The 19923-nt window shown below is 35.2% G+C and overlaps 1 protein-coding gene across 5 annotated transcripts in view; it reads right to left on the bottom strand.

The window, feature by feature from the left end:
- Positions 1-19923, bottom strand: part of PAM (peptidylglycine alpha-amidating monooxygenase) — a 162530-nt gene that overhangs the window by 80628 nt on the left and 61979 nt on the right. For all 5 annotated transcript variants that reach the window (XM_063295388.1, XM_063295389.1, XM_063295387.1 and 2 more), the window contains one exon: positions 11997-12054. In XM_063295388.1, coding sequence (XP_063151458.1) covers positions 11997-12054 — 58 coding nt within the window. The remainder of the gene's footprint in view (positions 1-11996; positions 12055-19923) is intronic.

Genomic DNA, 19923 nt, shown 5'->3' on the forward strand with positions numbered 1-19923 from the left:
CAGGTAAGCATGGCCTGGGAGAACAAAACGAAGCAGGACATAGGCTGAAAGAATTTTGCCAAGACAACTTACTCTGCAGAACAAACATTCTCTTCCAGCAACCTAAGAGACGGCTTTATACATGGACCTCCCCAGATGGACAACACCGAAATCAGACTGACTACATCCTTTGCAGCCAAAGGTGGCGGACATCTATACAGTCGGTAAAAACAAGACCTGGAGCTGATTGTAGTTCCGATCACGAACTTCTTATTGCACAATTTAGGATCAGACTAAAGAGATTAGGGAAGACCCACAGATAAGCTAGATATGAGCTCACTAATATTCCTAAGGAATATGCAGTGGAGGTGAAGAACAGATTTAAGGGACTGGGCTTAGTAGATAGGGTCCCGGAAAAACTACGGACAGACATTCACAACATTGTTCAGGAGGCGGCAACAAAATACATCCCAAAGAAAGAGAAAACCAAGAAGGCAAAATGGCTGTCTGCTGAGACACTAGAAGTAGCCCAAGAAAGAAGGAAAGCAAAGGGCAACAGTGATAGGGGGAGATATGCCCAATTAAATGCAAAATTCCAGAGGTTAGCCAGAAGAGATAACAAATTATTTTTAAACAAGCAATGCGTGGAAGTGGAAGAAGACAATCGAATAGGAAGGACAAGAGACCTCTTCCAGAAAATTAGAAACATTGGAGGTAAATTCCAGGCCAAAATGGGTATGATCAAAAACAAAGATTGCAAGGACCTAACAGAAGAAGAAGAGATCAAGAAAAGGTGGCAAGAATATACAGAAGACCTGTATAGGAAGGATAACAATATCGGGGATAGCTTTGAGGGTGTGGTCAGTGAGCTAGAGCCAGACATCCTGAAGAGTGAGGTTGAATGGGCCTTAAGAAGCATTGCTAATAACAAGGCAGCAGGAGACGACGGCATCCCAGCTGAACTGTTCAAAATCTTGCAAGATGATGCTGTCAAGGTAATGCATGCTATATGCCAGCAAATTTGGAAAACACAGGAATGGCCATCAGACTGGAAAAAATCAACTTATATCCCCATCCCAAAAAAGGGAAACACTAAAGAATGTTCAAACTATCGAACAGTGGCACTCATTTCACATGCCAGTAAGGTAATGCTCAAGATCCTGCAAGGTAGACTTCAGCAATTCATGGAGCGAGAATTGCCAGATGTACAAGTTGGGTTTAGAAAAGGCAGAGGAACTAGGGACCAAATTGCCAATATCCGCTGGATAATGGAAAAAGCCAGGGAGTTTCAGAAAAACATCTATTTCTGTTTTATTGACTATTCTAAAGCCTTTGACTGTGTGGACCAGAACAAATTGTGGCAAGTTCTTAATGGTATGGGGATACCAAGTCATCTTGTATGCCTCCTGAAGAATCTGTATAACGACCAAGTAGCAACAGTAAGAACAGACCACGGAACAACGGACTGATTTAAGATTGGGAAAGGAGTACGGCAGGGCTGTATACTCTCACCCTACCTATTCAACTTGTACGCAGAATACATCATGCGACATGCTGGGCTTGAGGAATCCAAGGCTGGAGTTAAAATCGCTGGAAGAAACATTAACAATCTCAGATATGCAGATGATACCATTTTGATGGCTGAAAGTGAAGAGGAACTGAGGAGCCTTATGATGAAGGTGAAAGAAGAAAGTGCAAAAGCTGGCTTGCAGCTAAACCTCAAAAAAACCAAGATTATGGCAACCAGCTTGATTGATAACTGGCAAATAGAGGGATAAAATGTAGAAGCAGTAAAAGACTTTGTATTTCTAGGAGTGAAGATTACTGCAAATGCTGACTGCAGTCAGGAAATCAGAAGACGCTTAATCCTTGGGAGAAGAGCAATGAAAATCTCGATAAAATAGTTAAGAGCAGAGACATCACACTGACAACAAAGATCTGCATAGTTAAAGCAATGGTGTTCCCCGTAGTAACATATGGCTATGAGAGCTGGACCATAAGGAAGGCTGAAAGAAGGAAGATAGATGCTTTTGAACCTTGGTGTTGGAGGAAAATTCTGAAAGTGCCTTGGACTGCCAGAAGATCAAACCAGTCCATCCTACAGGAAATAAAGCCAGACTGCCCACTTGAGGGAATGATATTAAAGGCAAAACTGAAATACTTTGGCCACATAATGAGAAGACAGGACACCCTGGAGAAGATGCTGATGCTAGGGAGAGTGGAGGGCAAAAGGAAGAGGGGCCGACCAAGGGCAAGGTGGATGGATGATATTCTAGAGGTGACGGACTCATCCCTGGGGGAGCTGGGGGTGTTGACGACCGACAGGAAGCTCTGGCGTGGGCTGGTCCATGAAGTCACGAAGAGTCGGAAGCGACTAAACGAATAAACAACAACATGCATGGGGGTATGTATGTAGGTATGGGAGAAAGAAAACAATACATTTATTATTACATCTTTGCACCTCAAACCACTGGGAAGAAATCTCAGCATGCATTCTTCTGGTGCCATTTTAGGAAACAAATGAGCCTCCTTGGCATTATACTGATGACACATCTAGAAATCATTATCGGCAGAAATTCTCAAGCCTTTAATTTTACATCAAGATCTAGTTGTTGAAGCCCTTTATTCTAAATGAAATCTTGAAATTCACTGGGGGGTGTACCTCTTGATACAGTATAGAAAATGGAACTTTCAGACTTATTACAATTGACACAACATTCTTTCTGTCAAGATATGTTTTTTTAGATTTTTTAAAATCCTGCCTTTATTAATTTAATAAATAACTCAAGGTGGGGAACATACCTAATACTCCTACGTCCTCCTATTTTTTACTTACTTTGTTTACTTACTTATTTTCATAGTAAGATGCAACTTCCTCCACATCTGTTAACCTATACACATATCTGTCAGCCCTTTGAGGTATGCCTGGTCATGAAATTCCACAAATCTGACTGGAACTATATTTTATTGGAATAAATCATAGTAACAGAATCTTGAAAGCACTACACTCTAGTGCAGTGTTTCTCAACCTTGGCAACTTTAAGATGTGTGGATTTCAACTCCCAGAATTCCCCAGCCAATTGAAGTCCACCGGTCTTAAGTTGCCAAAGTTGAGAAACACTGCTCTAGATGTTTTCAAAAGCACCAAACTGAGGAATAACCCAGTCACTCTTTTGTCAAATATGAGGAAAACGTACTGTCTTATGTTAAACAAATGAAAACTTTTTAGGATTCTTTGTACTTCAAACATCTATTGATATTATAATAACCAAGACAGATAACATAGAAAGTGGTATTTTCAGGTCAGATGACAGGGTAACAACTGCTGAAGTAACCGTAACTACTTTTTACCAAAAGCAAATCCAGTGTTACAAACATAACTTGTGTATTTGGTAACACAATCAGGTAGCAGCAACATAAATATCTTTGGAACTGTGTAACATCTAAAAAAAACAGCATACAACTTCCGTTTTCAAGATCTTTTTGAAATATTTGAATACTAATTAGACTTCTGATTAGATAGATAGATACATTCCAACTCCTAACCTCCCATGAGAACTGTAATATACTAGTAGTTACTTATTGTCAAGTTCTTGAGATTTACAACTACACAAGGAACATGGGGTAACTTTTTTAATACCAAAAATATAGCTAGAGAAAGAAACTACTATTCAGTATTATATTATTCCCCTCAATATTTTTGATTCACCAACAAAATACTTGGGAAAAAATCCCAAAGGCTGAAGACATTGAACATCTATTTGGCTCCATTTTAAGTTTCATAAGGAAATGATTCTTCAGCACAGTGGAAAAGTATCATTCAACTTTAAAAAAAAAACAAAAAACAACAATAATAAACTGGGTACACCAAAGACCTACGAGAAGGCCTTGCTCACAGTCATCTGGCTGAAAGATGATCAAAATTTTATAGTGTATTCTGAGGGTTTTTTTTTAAATATTATAAATAGATTTCTTGCTGATTTGGCTGGATTATTTTCTGCGTTTTTTGCAAGATAAATAAAAATGGTGTCCATTACTTTTGATTCATATGTAGTTTAAACAGAAAGTAATTTTGCAAATATTAGCATTTAAAATTGTTATTTTTTGCAGTCAGAAAAGTATTTGTTCCATTTTCTGAATATTGTATTTTTAATTCTTTGGGTGTGTATTCCTGTGCATTGTTTGAATTACATTTTGAGTATTGCAGCAAGGTATTACAAGTTCTTATTAAAAGTAGGATATCACCACATGATCAAAGGTGTGATCCTTTTAAAATGCACTATTGGAAAAGGGTAAGGATAGTTTATAGAAAGGTGAGGTAAGACACATTTTGCTACACATTTTACAGAGAAAGAAAAAGGGAGTAGACATACCATACATAAAAGAGCTTTCTATCTTCCAATAGATGTAAATGCTTATTGTTATAATTCAGTATTTTGAAAAAAAATAGTCCTGGTTAATATTTATAATCTTAATTTAGATATTTCTTGTGTATTCATGATCATATAAGCCATATTGCCCTCATTACCTTGACTTTTTGATCATTCAAAATTATTAACACAATTTTAAACAAAAGTTGTTTACTTAAAAAGCTTTGGTCTTGAATTCTTTTAGCACTGAAGGTTTTCATTATGAGATTGGTTGGTTAATGTATGATATTTATGACACTCAACTGAAAGAGATTATACCTTTCTTTCCTTTGCATTGTTGCACTGTTAACTGCTCTTCTCTAAATTAGTTTTTAAATTTTTATTATTTGCAAAATAGGAGAAACAGAAAAATATACATAAAGGATTTAAATGAATATTCATCACATAGGCAATTCAGAAAATAATTTATTTTCATTTCTATCCATTTAACTGAGTTTAGCTAAATTAAAAAAAGAAAAAGAAAACAACAACAAACAGAAGATTAGACGGATAGAGTAATTTAAGAATAACACATTTCTAAATAATCTTCCCTAGGAGAAAGTAAAAGGCAATACAAAAGAAAAATTAGAGGCAAAGGCAAAGTTTTTATTGTTTCAATTTGCTACCTATCCTTCCCTAGACCCTAACACTGAATTTCAGAATTTAAATGAATGAATTACTTCTACTTGAGGTAGAGGTTATACTGACATATTTACAGCAGAACTTCTAAGAACCTGGAGAAGGATGGCAAATTGATTAAAGCAGTAACAAGCTCAGCATTTTATAGCAGTGATTCAGGATAATAATAATAATAATAATAATAATAATAATAATTGTAATTGTAATTGTAATACAATTTTGTTTACAAAGTTATCCCCCTTGGTTTTTACCCAAGAAGATTCACTTAGTTAGAAAAGGGTTTAGTCATCCTTATTTAAGTTCATACTGTAAGCTGTTTTTCTTCCTTACTTTGCCAATTGGAAATTTGCCCTTATTAACCACCTTGGAATTGGCATATTTGAACTCCTATGTTGGACGTTGTTACGGTTGAAGTATTTTGGAAAATATGGAATTCCTTATACTTTTATATTAGCTAGTAGGGAGGCACAGCAAGCAATACCATGAGTTCATTTTTACCACTGAATTTAAAAAAAAATACAGAACCAAGGGTATAATCATTACAGAATTCAGACTGCAACACTTGTTCATGAGATGTGATCTTGCACTATAATTGCTTCATTTTGGACAGAAGTTATTTCAATATTAATTTCATTCTCAAAGTGTCATCTGGTTTTTGCAGATGCTAATATTCTTCTTAATTACATACCAATGGTTTGGACATTAACATCAGAACAATGGAAATGGGTATGCTGTTTTTATGATCATAAACTAATAAAACTGGAAGAATGCCAGTTGTTTGTTAATCATTTCATAGTCTAAAGAACTTACTTCTATGGTTCTTTCTAAGCTATAGAGAGGCACTGAGGAATTGGGCCACATTATAATTGATACCTGGACCTACATTTCATTACTCACAATCCCAGCTGGAGAACTATTTAGAAATTTGGCCTGCATGTACTAGTTTATATGTTTAATATTCTATTTTTATATTGTTAAATTGACTTAAAAATTAATAATTCAGTTGTGGAACAGATATACAAGTACAGTAGATTAATAAATATAATAAGTATCTATTAAGTATATTTTGTGTATTTTTCTCTACTTAGATATAGAACAAAATTTTATTGACAGAAATTTATAGTTTTTATCCATCCATCCATCCATCCCCATCCAATCATCCATATCCATTTCGAAAAAGAAAATACTTGAACACTGAAACTGGTTATTACTTGCTAGGGAGAAGCAAAATTACTGAAATAGTATTATTTTATTTCTATCCTACTGACCAAGACTGATATAGTACATAAATGCAATTCAGTCAAATCAGTCTTGAAGCATATAAAGTATTCTTGAGCTTAGAACCTCAATATTCTCAGTACACTTGCAAGAGGAAATTTCAAGCATTTAGACTGACTATGAAGCACTATTACACTTTTTGTAAGGGGGAGGCAGGGGACAGGGGCGATATGTAGTAATATGTGTAGTTTTCTCTGTTTTTAATATTTCCAAACAAACAGAATCTTTGGAAGAAATTATATGGGGGAGGGGGCTTGAAGCTTCGTCTCTCTGAATCAGTGTTTCTCAACCTTGGCCACTTTAAGATGTGTGGACTTCAACTCCCAGAATTCCCCAGCCAGCAAGTCTCTGAAAACTAAACACAGTGATAGCAAATTTAGTGTGATGGGAGAAGCTGGCTAAAGAAAGAGTTTGAATATCAGCTGGATCTAACCAGAGGCTGTAGAAAGAAATCCCTTGATAAGTCCCTAGGATAGGCGGCTTGGAGTGCCACTGAATACTCCATTCTTAAGCCTGCATCCTTCCTCCTAGGCATGTGAACGAAGGCAGAGCTGCAATTAAGAGACTAGAAACAATTCCAGAAATTGTGCTATCTGTACCTTGCTTAAGAAATACTATTCGCTCAGTAAAACTATTTACTAATTTTCAACTAAGGAATATAGTACTTTAACAACACCATTTACATATGATCCACATTTACTACTTCTCCTAATGCAGGGTTTATGTTAAGAGCTCTAGAAAAGTATTTGAGTTGATTTCTTTTGTATCTATAATTTAAGTATCAGCTATTTCCTGTTTATTTTAGTGTTGATGGTTCAACTGCTTTTAATTATCCTGTAAATAATTTCTTTGAGATCTATTTTTTTAGCAAATTAAGAAATGCAGATCAGGTAACTTGAATCATTTTCACATATTACAAAAATTATCATAAATTGTTCCCACCAAAGTATGCATGTGTGTGAACTTCCAGTGGGAACATGGCCGTCTGAACAGCTGTATCTGCGGGTTCCGTGGACAGAACTGACAACACGGGGTTTTTTTGGGCTCAGGCAGGCTTTTTCCTGAAGTCCAGAAGCATCTTCATGAATAAAGAAAATACTCGGAATCATCCCATCTGTCCTCCAGAATGGCAACTTGCAGCCAGAGAATCGCAAACAGTGTTTGCGCCAATCTGGTAAGAGCTGCCGGGAGGCTGGGAGGTCATCATTTCCAAGCCGCGCTGAGGCCTTAAAGGGACACTAAGTTGAGCCAGAGAGGCTTTTTACAGCAACGAGAAGTGATCTATGTTGTTGCTTGTCATTATTTTTGGGATTAATTCTTTAAAAAGTGTCATGAGTACTGATAGCGAGCAGGAGGGGGCCCCCATCCAGGGTAGAAAACGCATGCGTAGTACTGAGGAATTAAGCAGCCATTCAAAGAGACACAGATCAGGCCTGCCTTAGCTTTTGGGGTTTATATGTCTGGGTTTTTCCCATGCTTCTTCAGTTTGTTAGGATTCTGTTTTATGTAGCAGTAATAAACACTAGAGACCTACTCCTCGTCTCAGCGTGATTTCTGACTGTTAGGACAAAAAGTCTTTTAAGTTTGGCTTGTTTCCCATTCAAATACTAAGGAGGGTTGAGTATAATTGCCTCCCTGCTATTGTTTTTGTATTGAATTTGAAGAATTTAATATTTTCCTACACATTGGATCTCCTGTTTTGAATTTTCAGCTTTCTGTTTCCACTTTCTCTGGGAACTGCCTGTTATCGTACTTTAACTTGTGCCAACATATTTTGGAAATTTTCCATTAACTCATTAACTCCTACTTTCGCTAGTCAAGTATCTAGGGGGCGCCATAATCTACTGCCTGAAACATGGAGGATTTCAAGCAGACTTTCTCAGAGTTCCGTTGCGAGCTTAAACAGTCTTTTAAACAGATTTTTTTTTATTCCTGTCAAGCTATTTTGCAAGATGTTCAGGATATTGTAGAAAACATCAGCTTTAAAATGTGTCTGGGGATGTCGTGGAAGTTGAGGAACTCAACAACAATAGAAATGTTTCTACTGACAGCAAGATCAAGGCTTTTGCTGACGACAACCAGATTGTGGAACTGAAGGAATTAAATGGAGAGATCAAATTGCAAATCATAAATGGAATTGTTTTTCTGATGGAAAGTTAATGGAAAGAAGAGATTTTTTTCCTATGGGAGGTTTTTTGCTGAGAAGTCGTAGTTTTTAAGGGGGGAAGTTGGGCTCTTTGATCTCTCTGTGAAAAATGCTTTGTGTCTATTGTGGAGATGCTGTATGTGAATGCTTTGGTCTATTTTGAAGCGGGGTAAGGATTTGAGAATGTTTATCTGGATTGCTTTTAAGGCTTGTTTGACCTCATACTCTTTTTTTAATGATTTGGATTAAGATTAATAAGGTATAAACAATAAATGCTGGTTTTAGGTTTAAGAGAATTAAGATCGTTGTAATTGTAGTAGTATTAATTATAAGAGCAGACAATTTATATGTTTTTTTAGTTTGATCTTTATTATACTGGACAGAAATGTATAGAAATAGTGGTAGGAATGAAATAATTAAATAAATGTTTTTTGGGGGGAGAAGTTGATTAGGAGGTTTATATATTTCTTTTTCTTTTAATATAAGGGGAAGGAATAATTGTATTTAGTGATTTTTATAATGTGCTAATGGAATGATTTATATAAATAATGTGATTTTGGTCAGATACAGAGTAAGGGATTGATTATGGAAATTGCTGTATATTCTTGTTGTTAAAAGTCAGAAGTCACTTCTTTATGTAACCTTTAAAATTCTTTTTTTCTTGTGTTTTCACACCTTTTTAGATTTTTTCTTTTTTCTTTTTGTAGTTTTTATATTTGCTTTAAATCTAATAAAATTCTTATATAAAGTATACGTGTGTGTGTGTGTGTGAAGGCTCACTAAATTAAATGGGTTTTGCTCAAGAAAAGGTAATCTCAGTCTGCAGTAAGATATCTATAGCAACGATTCTGCAGTTCTCTATTCAAATAAACAAGCAAACAAGCAAGCAATACATCTTCCCATCTATTTTTCAGATTATGATACTGTTTAAATAGAATTGTTGACAAATGAGGATTACTATCAGTCAGCAAAGGGAAAAATACATTATAAACTGTTGGGCATATGCATGAAAATCAGGGAAGGGGAATGGTAGATAAATTTCCTGCTCTGGCTGAATGGCTTGCTGTCAGACATAATACTTCTCAATGTCAGTAGAATGGCCTTTAGTTATCACCACAGTTTAATAATAAGCAACAGATTGGACCAGACTAGCACAGTATTAAAAAATACATTTTACCTTTCCTATTTTGCCCTTATAAAGTAATCAAATATCAAAATGCTAAATGGGAAAATAATAGTTTTTCAGAAACACAGTTAATTGTATACTACATCTGCAAAACTCTGTGTAAGAAAGGCACACCATATGTATTTTCAGTAAAGAATTATAACCATATGTTTGGTGATTTACACTTATGTGCTAGTGTATTTTTGTGATTTTTTAAAATGCCAGTTTTGCCTTATACAACCATTGTTTTCAGTTTCGATGAAAACATGGAAAACATGTTTTACACTTATGTGCTAGTGTATTTTTGTGATTTTTTAAAATGCCAGTTTTGCCTTATACAACCATTGTTTTCAGTTTCGATGAAAACATGGAAAACATGTTTTCGATGAAAACATGGAAAGTTAATTGGCAATTATTAGAAAAAGTAGACACATGTTTTACTAAGATAATAGATATCCTAATATTGGGAAATTTGATATTTTATGTATGTCTGTTCAACTCTATGACTTCTGATACTGAGTGTAATTGCTTACTGTTATCTAAAGCAGTTTTATCTTAAATTAAAATTGTAATGGAGCTTTGTATGAACACAGGGATGCTTGTAGAAGTAAAAAACATTTAAAATCCAGCCTAGGCATAACACAGGCAAATAAAATATACTCAAGACCCATTAAAACCCACCACTGCAGTTAAACAATATATTTCAGTCACTGACATTAACATTCACAGAAATATTCCTGAAGTTAATCCTAAATGTATTCAACATTCACTCTATTCTTCTCAGTGTTAATAATTTTCGATATAAAACACACATGCCCCTTAACAGTTTGACAGCCACCATTTATCTGTCCAAATGAAATGTACTACTTCTAAAGGATTCTCCTGCCAGACTCTGGAGAATATGCAGAGAAGAGAGATTACAAATAAATGAAGCTGTTTTATATTGAATCAGACTCAACTATATATTTTCTAATTGGTTTGAGATCTCCAGGGTCTAACCCTTAAATTCTGTACTGAACATGTAGCATTCCGTCCCCTTCCTATGGAACTACCATCAAAAATGTTTTGTTTTGTTTTTTGTAATCCCTATTAAGGAAATACTCACTGAATGTTTGTGTTGTTGTTGTTGTTGTTGTTGTTGTTGTTGTTATTCCTTCCAGGAGCTGTAAATTTCCTGCATTCATCCTAATAGGCCTTTCAGGCAGATTACCTTCTGTCTTTCAACTTATTCTAAATTAACTGATGAACCTCATGGCTAAACCAAGATTTGAACCTGGAGTTCCTGTATTCATATGGGTTACAAGGCTTTTTAGCTCACTTATTAGGAAGTGAGCAAAAGCATACCATAAAATATTTCAATCTTCAATCAATCAGAAAATGCCATATCTATCAAATTATTACCAATAAATCATAGCACAAGCTGCTGGCATATTTTGTTCACAAGAACAATTTTATAAAGACAGACCAAAAAAGAAATGTCACCATTTTTCATTGCATTACCTATGGTACCTGGACCCCAAATTATATTCTTTAATGCTCTAATCCACATATAGTACAATAATTTCATATTAAAACTTTTAAAATAAAAGTATTAACAAATAATGTCTTTTTACAGGCTTTACTGGTCATTTGATTGGGTTGCAAGGAAAGTAGCTTCATTTCACTCTTAACCCTATTTTAAAGTTTTTAGCACTCATCAACCACTTTACTAAAATGTGTCAAAAGTTTACTAATACATTTTCAAACTACAAATAGCACTTTCCTGGGTTCTGCCTGTCATAAATTTCTATTTTACTATTTACTTTAGTGGATGTAAATATTTGCAAGGGGAATGAAATAAAAATTAAGACCGAATGGACTTGCTAAGCAGATGGTGCCTACTTCACTGGCCTACTTACTTAAATTAAACATTGATACAGTGCTGTGGTAGGGCTTGTCATTTATCTGTCATTTCATCCTTGCCTCAACATAAAGCAAGTACATTTTGCAGACAGGTAAGATCTTACTATGCCAATGCTTATTGTAAGTGCAAAGAGATTTACAGCCTGAACTAGCAGGTAAATAAACAGCTTGTGCAATGGAGTGGAATTAAGTATCCAGCCACAGACAGAAAGCCAATGCTTTACAAATGGGAATGTTTGGGCCCAGCTGCCAACGGCATCTACATGAAGCTCCTTAAGTACTATTACTCACCAGTCTCTCCAGATATAGTTTGTTATCCCCACCTTAAGTAGTTCCTTAAGGTTTTGCTTCTGCATTAGGCATGATGAATACATTGCAGGAACTCTATGGAAAAGTTTAAGCTATAGAGAAGCCACAGAAACCTTGACTGATTCATACAAAGTTGACCATGGTTTTCTGACTCTTGAATGGTACTCACCCACATAAGCTTCTTCCTCCACTGGCAAACGCAGCGACATGCAAAGGTAAGTATCAGACTATGAGGAAGGACAGAAAAAGTAGAGTATACAAAGTGTTAGGGTTTTTTTCTCCTTCAAAAGTTAAAAATCACAAGAGGAAATAATCATATCTCTAGAACTGTTTTTGACGTATAGCCAGAACTATTTGCTAAATGAAAATAAATCTAACTAAGGAAATGATAAAATATCTTTCTTTTAATTCCCTACCTGATAATGCTTAAGACTACTTTTTACCTGACCAGGGATAATATATGTATATACAGGAATCCAACTATATTAATCAGTGAAAGCCAGAATCAGTATTCTAGGGTACTATACTTTATGTTCAACCACACTGTTAAGCCAGCTCCAGAGCAGGAAACAAGCACACATGCACATAACACCCATATTCAGCTGTTTAACTGAATGTTAATCATTCAGGTTAAGAGATATTTAGATTATATCTGCAGTCAGCACTGTAGTTCTGCAATGGGACTGTGAGACAGTGCATGGGAAAAGTGCATGGAAAGCAAGCAGATATCCTTCTCCTATCATGGCAAGGAAATTCAAGCACCATATTGTGATAGGCTGAAAAGCATAGGATGACATATAATCGATCAATCAATCAATCAAAACAAGTTTCCCATGCAAATATTTACTTGGAAATAAATGAGAGCAAGCCAAAATCATGCTGTATTATAATCTAAATGTAATTCAAAATCTTTCTGCAGATATACAGTATACTTCATCTATATCCAAATCAATAGTGCTTCAAACTGGAATACATCTTCTTAAGCCATTATTTTGTACTTTATTTACTCTTACTTTTCTACAACAATAATGCTGTTAAACTGTAAATTCTAGTTATAGTGGATATATAAACTGGAAACCCCTAATGGTGTCAGTATGCCCCTCATTCAAACAAACATTAATGAAAATTAATTAACAGAATAGTTTCTTTTTAAGTAAGTGCTGGGAAAAATTACTGAAACCAGACATGGTTCTGTAATAGTCTTTGTGCAAACTGGAACATGACAACCCTGAACTGATTACTTCAGTGGTCCCAGAAGATACAGCCTGCAGTGATATGCAAGACACCTGCAGGCAAATTTTCTTTTATTTTAGGAGACTTTGTGATAGTTCAGTAAGTGTAAGTTATTATTTTTTTAAAAAAGCCTTTGCTAAGAATCAGAGACATTCAACTCATATTACAAATTAAGATACAAGCAAATATTATGTCCAGTTGCATTTTAAAGCCTCAAAATATTGTATTAAATGAATTATAAACAAATACCTTGGATTTTCCAAAAGATACCGTATATTTATATTAGATTTTTAAAAAACCTGTTTAATTGTATACAATTTCAGAGACTGCCTGGACAAGTTCTTGCAGTTTTATTGGCAAGGTTTTTTGAAAATGTCTGCCATTCCCTGCTTCCTAGGGCTGAGAGGAAGTGACTGACACAAGGTCACCCAGCTGGCTTTGTGCTTAAGGCGACACTAGAACTCATGATCTCCCAGTTTCTAGCCTGGTGCCTTAACCACCACACCAAACTGGTTCTCTCTGTTAGAAAAGATGTCACTATTTGCAAAAGGGATACTCAAAATCACTATATACAATAAGATTTGGAACCCTAAATACAATATATAGTTTTCTGGGTTATATGTAGTTTTTCTGGCAACAATATGGAACTGGGAATGCCCTGGCATTTCTGATGGTCTCCCATCCAACTACTAACTGGACCTAAGACTATTTAGCTTTCTGAGAGCAGCCAAGGTCAGCCTAGACTTCAATGTGCAAAAAAATCTTTAAAAAATTATGAATGTCTTCCTATAGTCTGTATTTTAAAGCAAGATGCCTTCCCTCCATACACTAATGTATTACCAATCAAAACAAATATTTGTAGCTCAGGCTTGAACTGTGGAATCCTTGGTGCTCTCTCTGAGCCTTGTTGTTTTCTTGCAGATGTTTCATTGCCAGACTAGGCAACAAATAGTTCGCGCTGAAGATGTTGCCTAGTCTGGAAATGAAACGTCTGCAAGAAAACAACAAGGCTCAGAGAGCACCAAGGACTCCACTATTGTATTAGTTTTCTATAATATAAATCAACATTTTCTTCTGAACAAAGTAGAAAATATTCAGAGAAAAATATGCTATGAATAATAATAATAATAATAACAGTGGCAGCAGCAGCAGCAGCAAGGAATTTCATAACTTTAACAGACTGATTGTTAAATATTACTGCAACCATATTCCATAAGAGCCTTGTTAATACTAAAATAAATCAGTTTATCATTATAAACCATGCTACATTAAGTCTTATGATCCCTTGCATTAAGTATCTTTTAATAAACAATATTTTCCTTAGCAGAATGAAAAATGTCATCTTATAATTTAATTTCATAATTTAATATTTTCTATTAAGCATTTTTAAAATTATCTGAATCTTTCAGATATTGAGTTAAGTCCTGGTTTCCAAAATGCTGAACCAATTTCATTATTTATCTTATATAATTTATGCTTCCTTTTGGGTGGAAAAAAACACTTTCCCTAGTTTTCTTACTTAAAAACATATAAGTATAAAATAAAACGTTGATAATATACAAAAGTACATAATTCCTCTATCACTTTTCCATTCACATACTTCCAGATATCAAAATACATAGACTGATCATATAATTGCAGTTCTTTATTATATTCCATTTCAGAGTGATAACTCCAAGTGCCTTATATGTTGTTTTCTGTTTTTCCAAAGTGCATAAATAAACAATTTACTCCAGTGTAATTCTCCCTAATTCATCAATTCAAAGTAAATAATTTACACAAAGGGAGAGAACTTTAATGATTATACAAAGACTCACTGCTCTTTATCTTTCAAACTGTCAGTGGCTGACAGTCGTGTATGCTAATGGATACACTCCTATTAATACAAAAATAAATGAGCAATGAAAATGTCAATTGCTCTGCAATCTTCTGTCATTATTTCATATCTTAGTCTACAAGCAAACATTAATGGCTTGGGAGTGGTTGCAAATAACATACAAGTTGAATTGTCTAATTTCTTTAAGACACAATCACCTAAATAATTAAAACTGAATAATGAAAATGGAAATTGTTCTTTCCTTATATTTTTTCATGCATTCCATGTAAAAACTTTTTTTTTGCATCTAAAGATTATTTTTACTTCAAAAGATTAAATCATAGGTAATTCAAAGATGCTAATGGTATGGTTGCTTTAACATATGTTTTTCATGTGGTTGCTACAAAGGCAGGCAGTCTGGGTAGAAAAAACCCAAGATCTAATAATTAACAAAAACAAATTAAGGAAAAGAGTCATACTATAGGCCCCCAAAATATCGGTTATGAATGCCCTGTTCTCCCCCCCCCCCCCTTAAATGATTGTTACAAGTACCTTTGGTCTACATGATGCTATAGATTTGGAAAAGAAGATTTATTTGGGCCTCATCACCACTGTTGTTGCTATCATCACCACCATCATCATGTTAAATTTAGCTTATATAGTGTAAGCAGCACGTTCCTTTTATTATCAAACCTATGTTTTCTGTGTATCATGAAAAAGTGCAGCATGGTCATGCACAATTTAAATTCAAGCATCCACTTCCATGTATTATCTCCATATAAATTAGTTTCAAAAAGATTCATTTTCCAGTTATATATATTCCTTAAAATTATAATACCTCTACACCCTAGATCTACACCTAGATCTCATCACAGGATAAGACTGAAATGTAAAATGCAAATCATATGCTGTGAACTGACAACAAAGAACTGTAGTACGATTATGAGGTTGATGCAAGGAAATTTTAGTCTATCTTTACTAAGAAACAAAAAGGTTTTCCTTTTTCTCTAGAATATCATATATCACAATGGAAAAGATTTCTGTTCTAATTAATTAAACCCTTTAATTATCCTATAGCTACCTGCATATTTATCACCCTGAATTCTGTCAATATTGCACAGGAATATTGCAACAGATGCTGCATTCTTTCTTATGTTGCTCTTCTTCTAGCTTTTCCCGATTAATCAACCTTCATTAATCACATAAGTTCCATTTTCAGTGTGATGTGTGGATTACTTCTATCAAACCACAAAAATTAAACAAAGTCTACCAAGCAGGCTAAATATGGTGAGGGGGAATTAAATCCTAAAAGGATCATTTAGCAAGGCCCTTTAAAGAGGTGTCCACAAAATCTGATTGCTTCATTAAATGAAGAAGCAAGAATAATGATGCAAGCTCCATCCCTTATTAATCTATAGACACTTCTGAACATATAAATATTGCAACTCTGAAGTATCCAGAATATCAATATGCTGCAAAGGCTTCCACATTCTGTATTATTCATGCAAGGAAAGAATAGCAACTTTCTGGACAAAGGTTTTCCAGAATCAGGATCTTACTCTTGCCTTAAGCAACAGGATGTGAAAGAAATTTAATAAATATGCTGAACTTGCCTCTCCTTCCATCTCACGTTAAACTGTGGCTAAACAGAAAGTATTCAACATATTTATATCTATATTTCTATATCTGTCTGAAGTGTATTTTGAATTACAATCCAATCTGTAATATAGCCCTCCTTCTAATATGCTGCTGGGCAACCTGCAAACCACAATGCCATAAAGAGACCCACTTAACATTTATCAGGGTGCTCTCTTGGCTGACTAGAACAAACGACTAGCTTCTCACTTGCAATGGCAGCTGGAAACCAGCAGACCCTGGGAGGAAAGAAAAGGCTTTGTTTTGTTTCACAGAAAACTTTTTTCCCCCAGTAGCCCTACTTAACAATCACTTTTTCCTGCAGCCAGTAGTATCAGAAAACAACGGTCTTGAGCAGACTTGCTAGGAGATCAAGGAATTAAGCCTCCCAATTTCCTTTCATGCCAGGAGGACTTTTTATAATCAATGTTCCTTGCAGACAAAAATGAAGAAGCCTTATTGGTTTTCTCTCTCTCCAGGTAGCACTGCTCAAGATTCCTTAGAAATGTATTTATAGGGCAAATGCAGACACGCAGTCATAGCAAATTAAAGGTGAATGCAGGCATGCAGAATGTTAAAAGATGGGGGCAGGCATGGGGTGGAGAATGAGCATGTGAGGTATGATCACATAAAACTAAATGAGGGTAAGAACAAGCAGTCAACTGAGTAAAGGATAACATTCCAAGGACTTTTTTTTACTAAGAAAATGCCAACACATAAGTATGGTGAGTATCTAAATTATATCACTCCTTTGAAGATCCTTTAACACTGAAGAACGTTACTTCACTAGCGGTTCTTGTTCCTGAAAAATAAGAGTGAACTAGCTGACACAGGCAAGCTGAGTATTGGAATTCTGAACTAGTCATCACCTCTCAAAGGTGTCTCCCCCCATCAAAAAAATGAGATGTGCAATGGGAAGGGGAAACACATACTGTATGTTCACCTCTTTGTTTCTTGAAGATAAACATGATAAAAATAACTTTTATTACTAAAATTGGAATAAGTTATTCTGCTGCACAGTGCCATCTACCACACCATTATATAGACATCTGATTCACAATACGTTACTGTATTAAAGGGCTGGGATTAGTGTAAATTACCTAGGAAAGCAGGCCATTCCCAGAAAAATGCAATCTGCTTTTGCGGGGACTGAGATGGTTCAGCCACCCTGTTCAGACCACTGCCTCTTATAAGACTCATATTAGTCCTTCTACTTCAACAGAGGACCTGCCCTAATTATTCATAAGACTGCAGGATGTAAAAACGTTAGCTCTAAAATCAATCATAGATTGAAATCTCAGCTTTATTCAAATGAGACTTATCATGTAACATAGCTTTCAACTGGGCAGCATGTTCATTTCATACACAGGCAAATTCTAACTCTTTTATGTTTACATTCTGGGAGGGAAAAACTGCATAGAGCGCATTTTAGCTGAGTATTTACTTTACGTCTTTTTGCGGCCATTATGTTGAAAACAGCTGGTTCTAATCATAGTTTCCAGGAAATGATCCCCAATAACTAGAACACTTGCTTTTCTTCTGTTTCTGAATGAGCTAACTGCAATGACTCATCTCTTCTCTTGTTGAACATTCTGTCATGAATCTAAAGATCCCTTGGAAAAAAAGAGGAAAAAAGGAGGAAAGAACTGCTTTTAAGTGAGTTAAATAGGCACTTCTACAGTCATGCGCAATACAGTCCTATGTATGTTTACTGGATGTAATGCAGAGTTTATCTTTATGACTGTATCTTAAAGTGTTATTTGAAGCTTCTTCACACTGTAAAGCTCATTGTCCATGATGTGGGAGGAGGGGGAGCTAACTAAAACAAATAATCAATCTTTAATTTAAATGATTTCTATATCCCGTAGCTTTTCTAAGTGCAGATTAGAATGTTGAATTATCTTCCAAACAATTTATTTTATATATAACTCAGTAAAGACATATAATATTATTTAATCAGGTCTTAACTGAATAAGCAACTAAATGTTTGGAATGGTATGCAGCTGACTGCTGGAGTGGTAGCAAGTTCCAGTGTTTTAGCATATTGGCTCACAGGAAAATCACTTGTAATTGGTTCACTGACAGGGGGAACCAGTTTATACAGCCTGATCTAGTAATGATAGCATTTGTACAAAGGACATACTATACAAAAATATACTGCAAGTACAGTTTCACAGCAGCTGCCAATTGGTTATTGCTGAACCTTGAAATCCAATGATCTATGCAATATTCCAGATGTTTCATCAGAGATCTTGTATGCTGCTATCCATTAGCTGCCAGTTTTAATTACCGGTGGTCATCTAGTTTAGAATGAGAGGACTAGGTACATCCTTGCACTTCCAGCAGGTGTACTATACAGCTAAAGCTATAAGCTTTAGCCATCTATTGGACTCAAGTCCTGAGGAGACAGAAAAGCTGCTTCTGTGTTATTGCTTGCAAAAGTCTTTGGAACACAGCCATAGTAGCAAATTGTTAGCCTACTAGGTAGACCAGACCAGGAAATCAAGTCCTCAGGAAAGCTACAACTACTTTGATTGAGATTGGCTTTAATAACAGGATCTTGCAAGTCTATGTTATACCTCCTCCTCATTCTTATAGTTCAGTGAATTAGAGAAGTGTTCGTTTGTCTGAGCTGCTTCTGAATGTAAGCTCAGAAAAGGGGCTGCTTCAGCCCCTTTTGCTAGGCAACAGATCCTCCATCAAGGTAATCTTCCTTACATTCTACATAAAGGTACTGCTTTGTGAAATATATACATTAGCACAAGTTCACTTTTTTTACTGTAGACTACTCCACAAAAAATAGCAAATTGAAAAAAGATCACAACACTAGTTTATGAAACCCATATTGTTCAAAATGGGTTGGTGTTGAGCTTTTTGCTTGCTGATTTTAAGATATGTTTTATTTATACACCTTAACTCTAGTACTCTATTTCTGTCTTCAAACGCCTATCATAGAAGACTTTGCCCTAGCTCATGTAGGAGAGGTCTTATGTAGCCCTGCTGATTTACGACTTAACTGGAACTGGAAGAACAAGGAGTGCTACAGAAAGAACTAAGTTAACTTGATGTACTCTTAGGAGTTCCTTCATGTGTTCCGAAGTAAATATTTAAAGGATTATTCTAAATCTAACTCCCAAGATAGATCCTGAATCATTAAATAAACTGGTAGGAAAAACTTACCTACTGCAACACAGAGCTTCTATTCTGTTTACTGAACTCTAGGCACTAAAAGCTATAGAGCTCAACATTGGATGAATTTTCTGTTTTGAAAATAAGTACACCTAACTTCTCAATTATGGTTTTTAATTTTTTTTTACCACCACCACCCCTCCTCCAAAATAAGAGTTGGTATTTGAGTTGGATTAGCTTTCTACCTGAAAACAGCTGTCTCCTTTATTTGCTACTCTCTGTT

The sequence above is a fragment of the Candoia aspera genome, chromosome 2, assembly GCF_035149785.1.
Source record: "Candoia aspera isolate rCanAsp1 chromosome 2, rCanAsp1.hap2, whole genome shotgun sequence".
NCBI lineage: Eukaryota > Metazoa > Chordata > Lepidosauria > Squamata > Boidae > Candoia > Candoia aspera.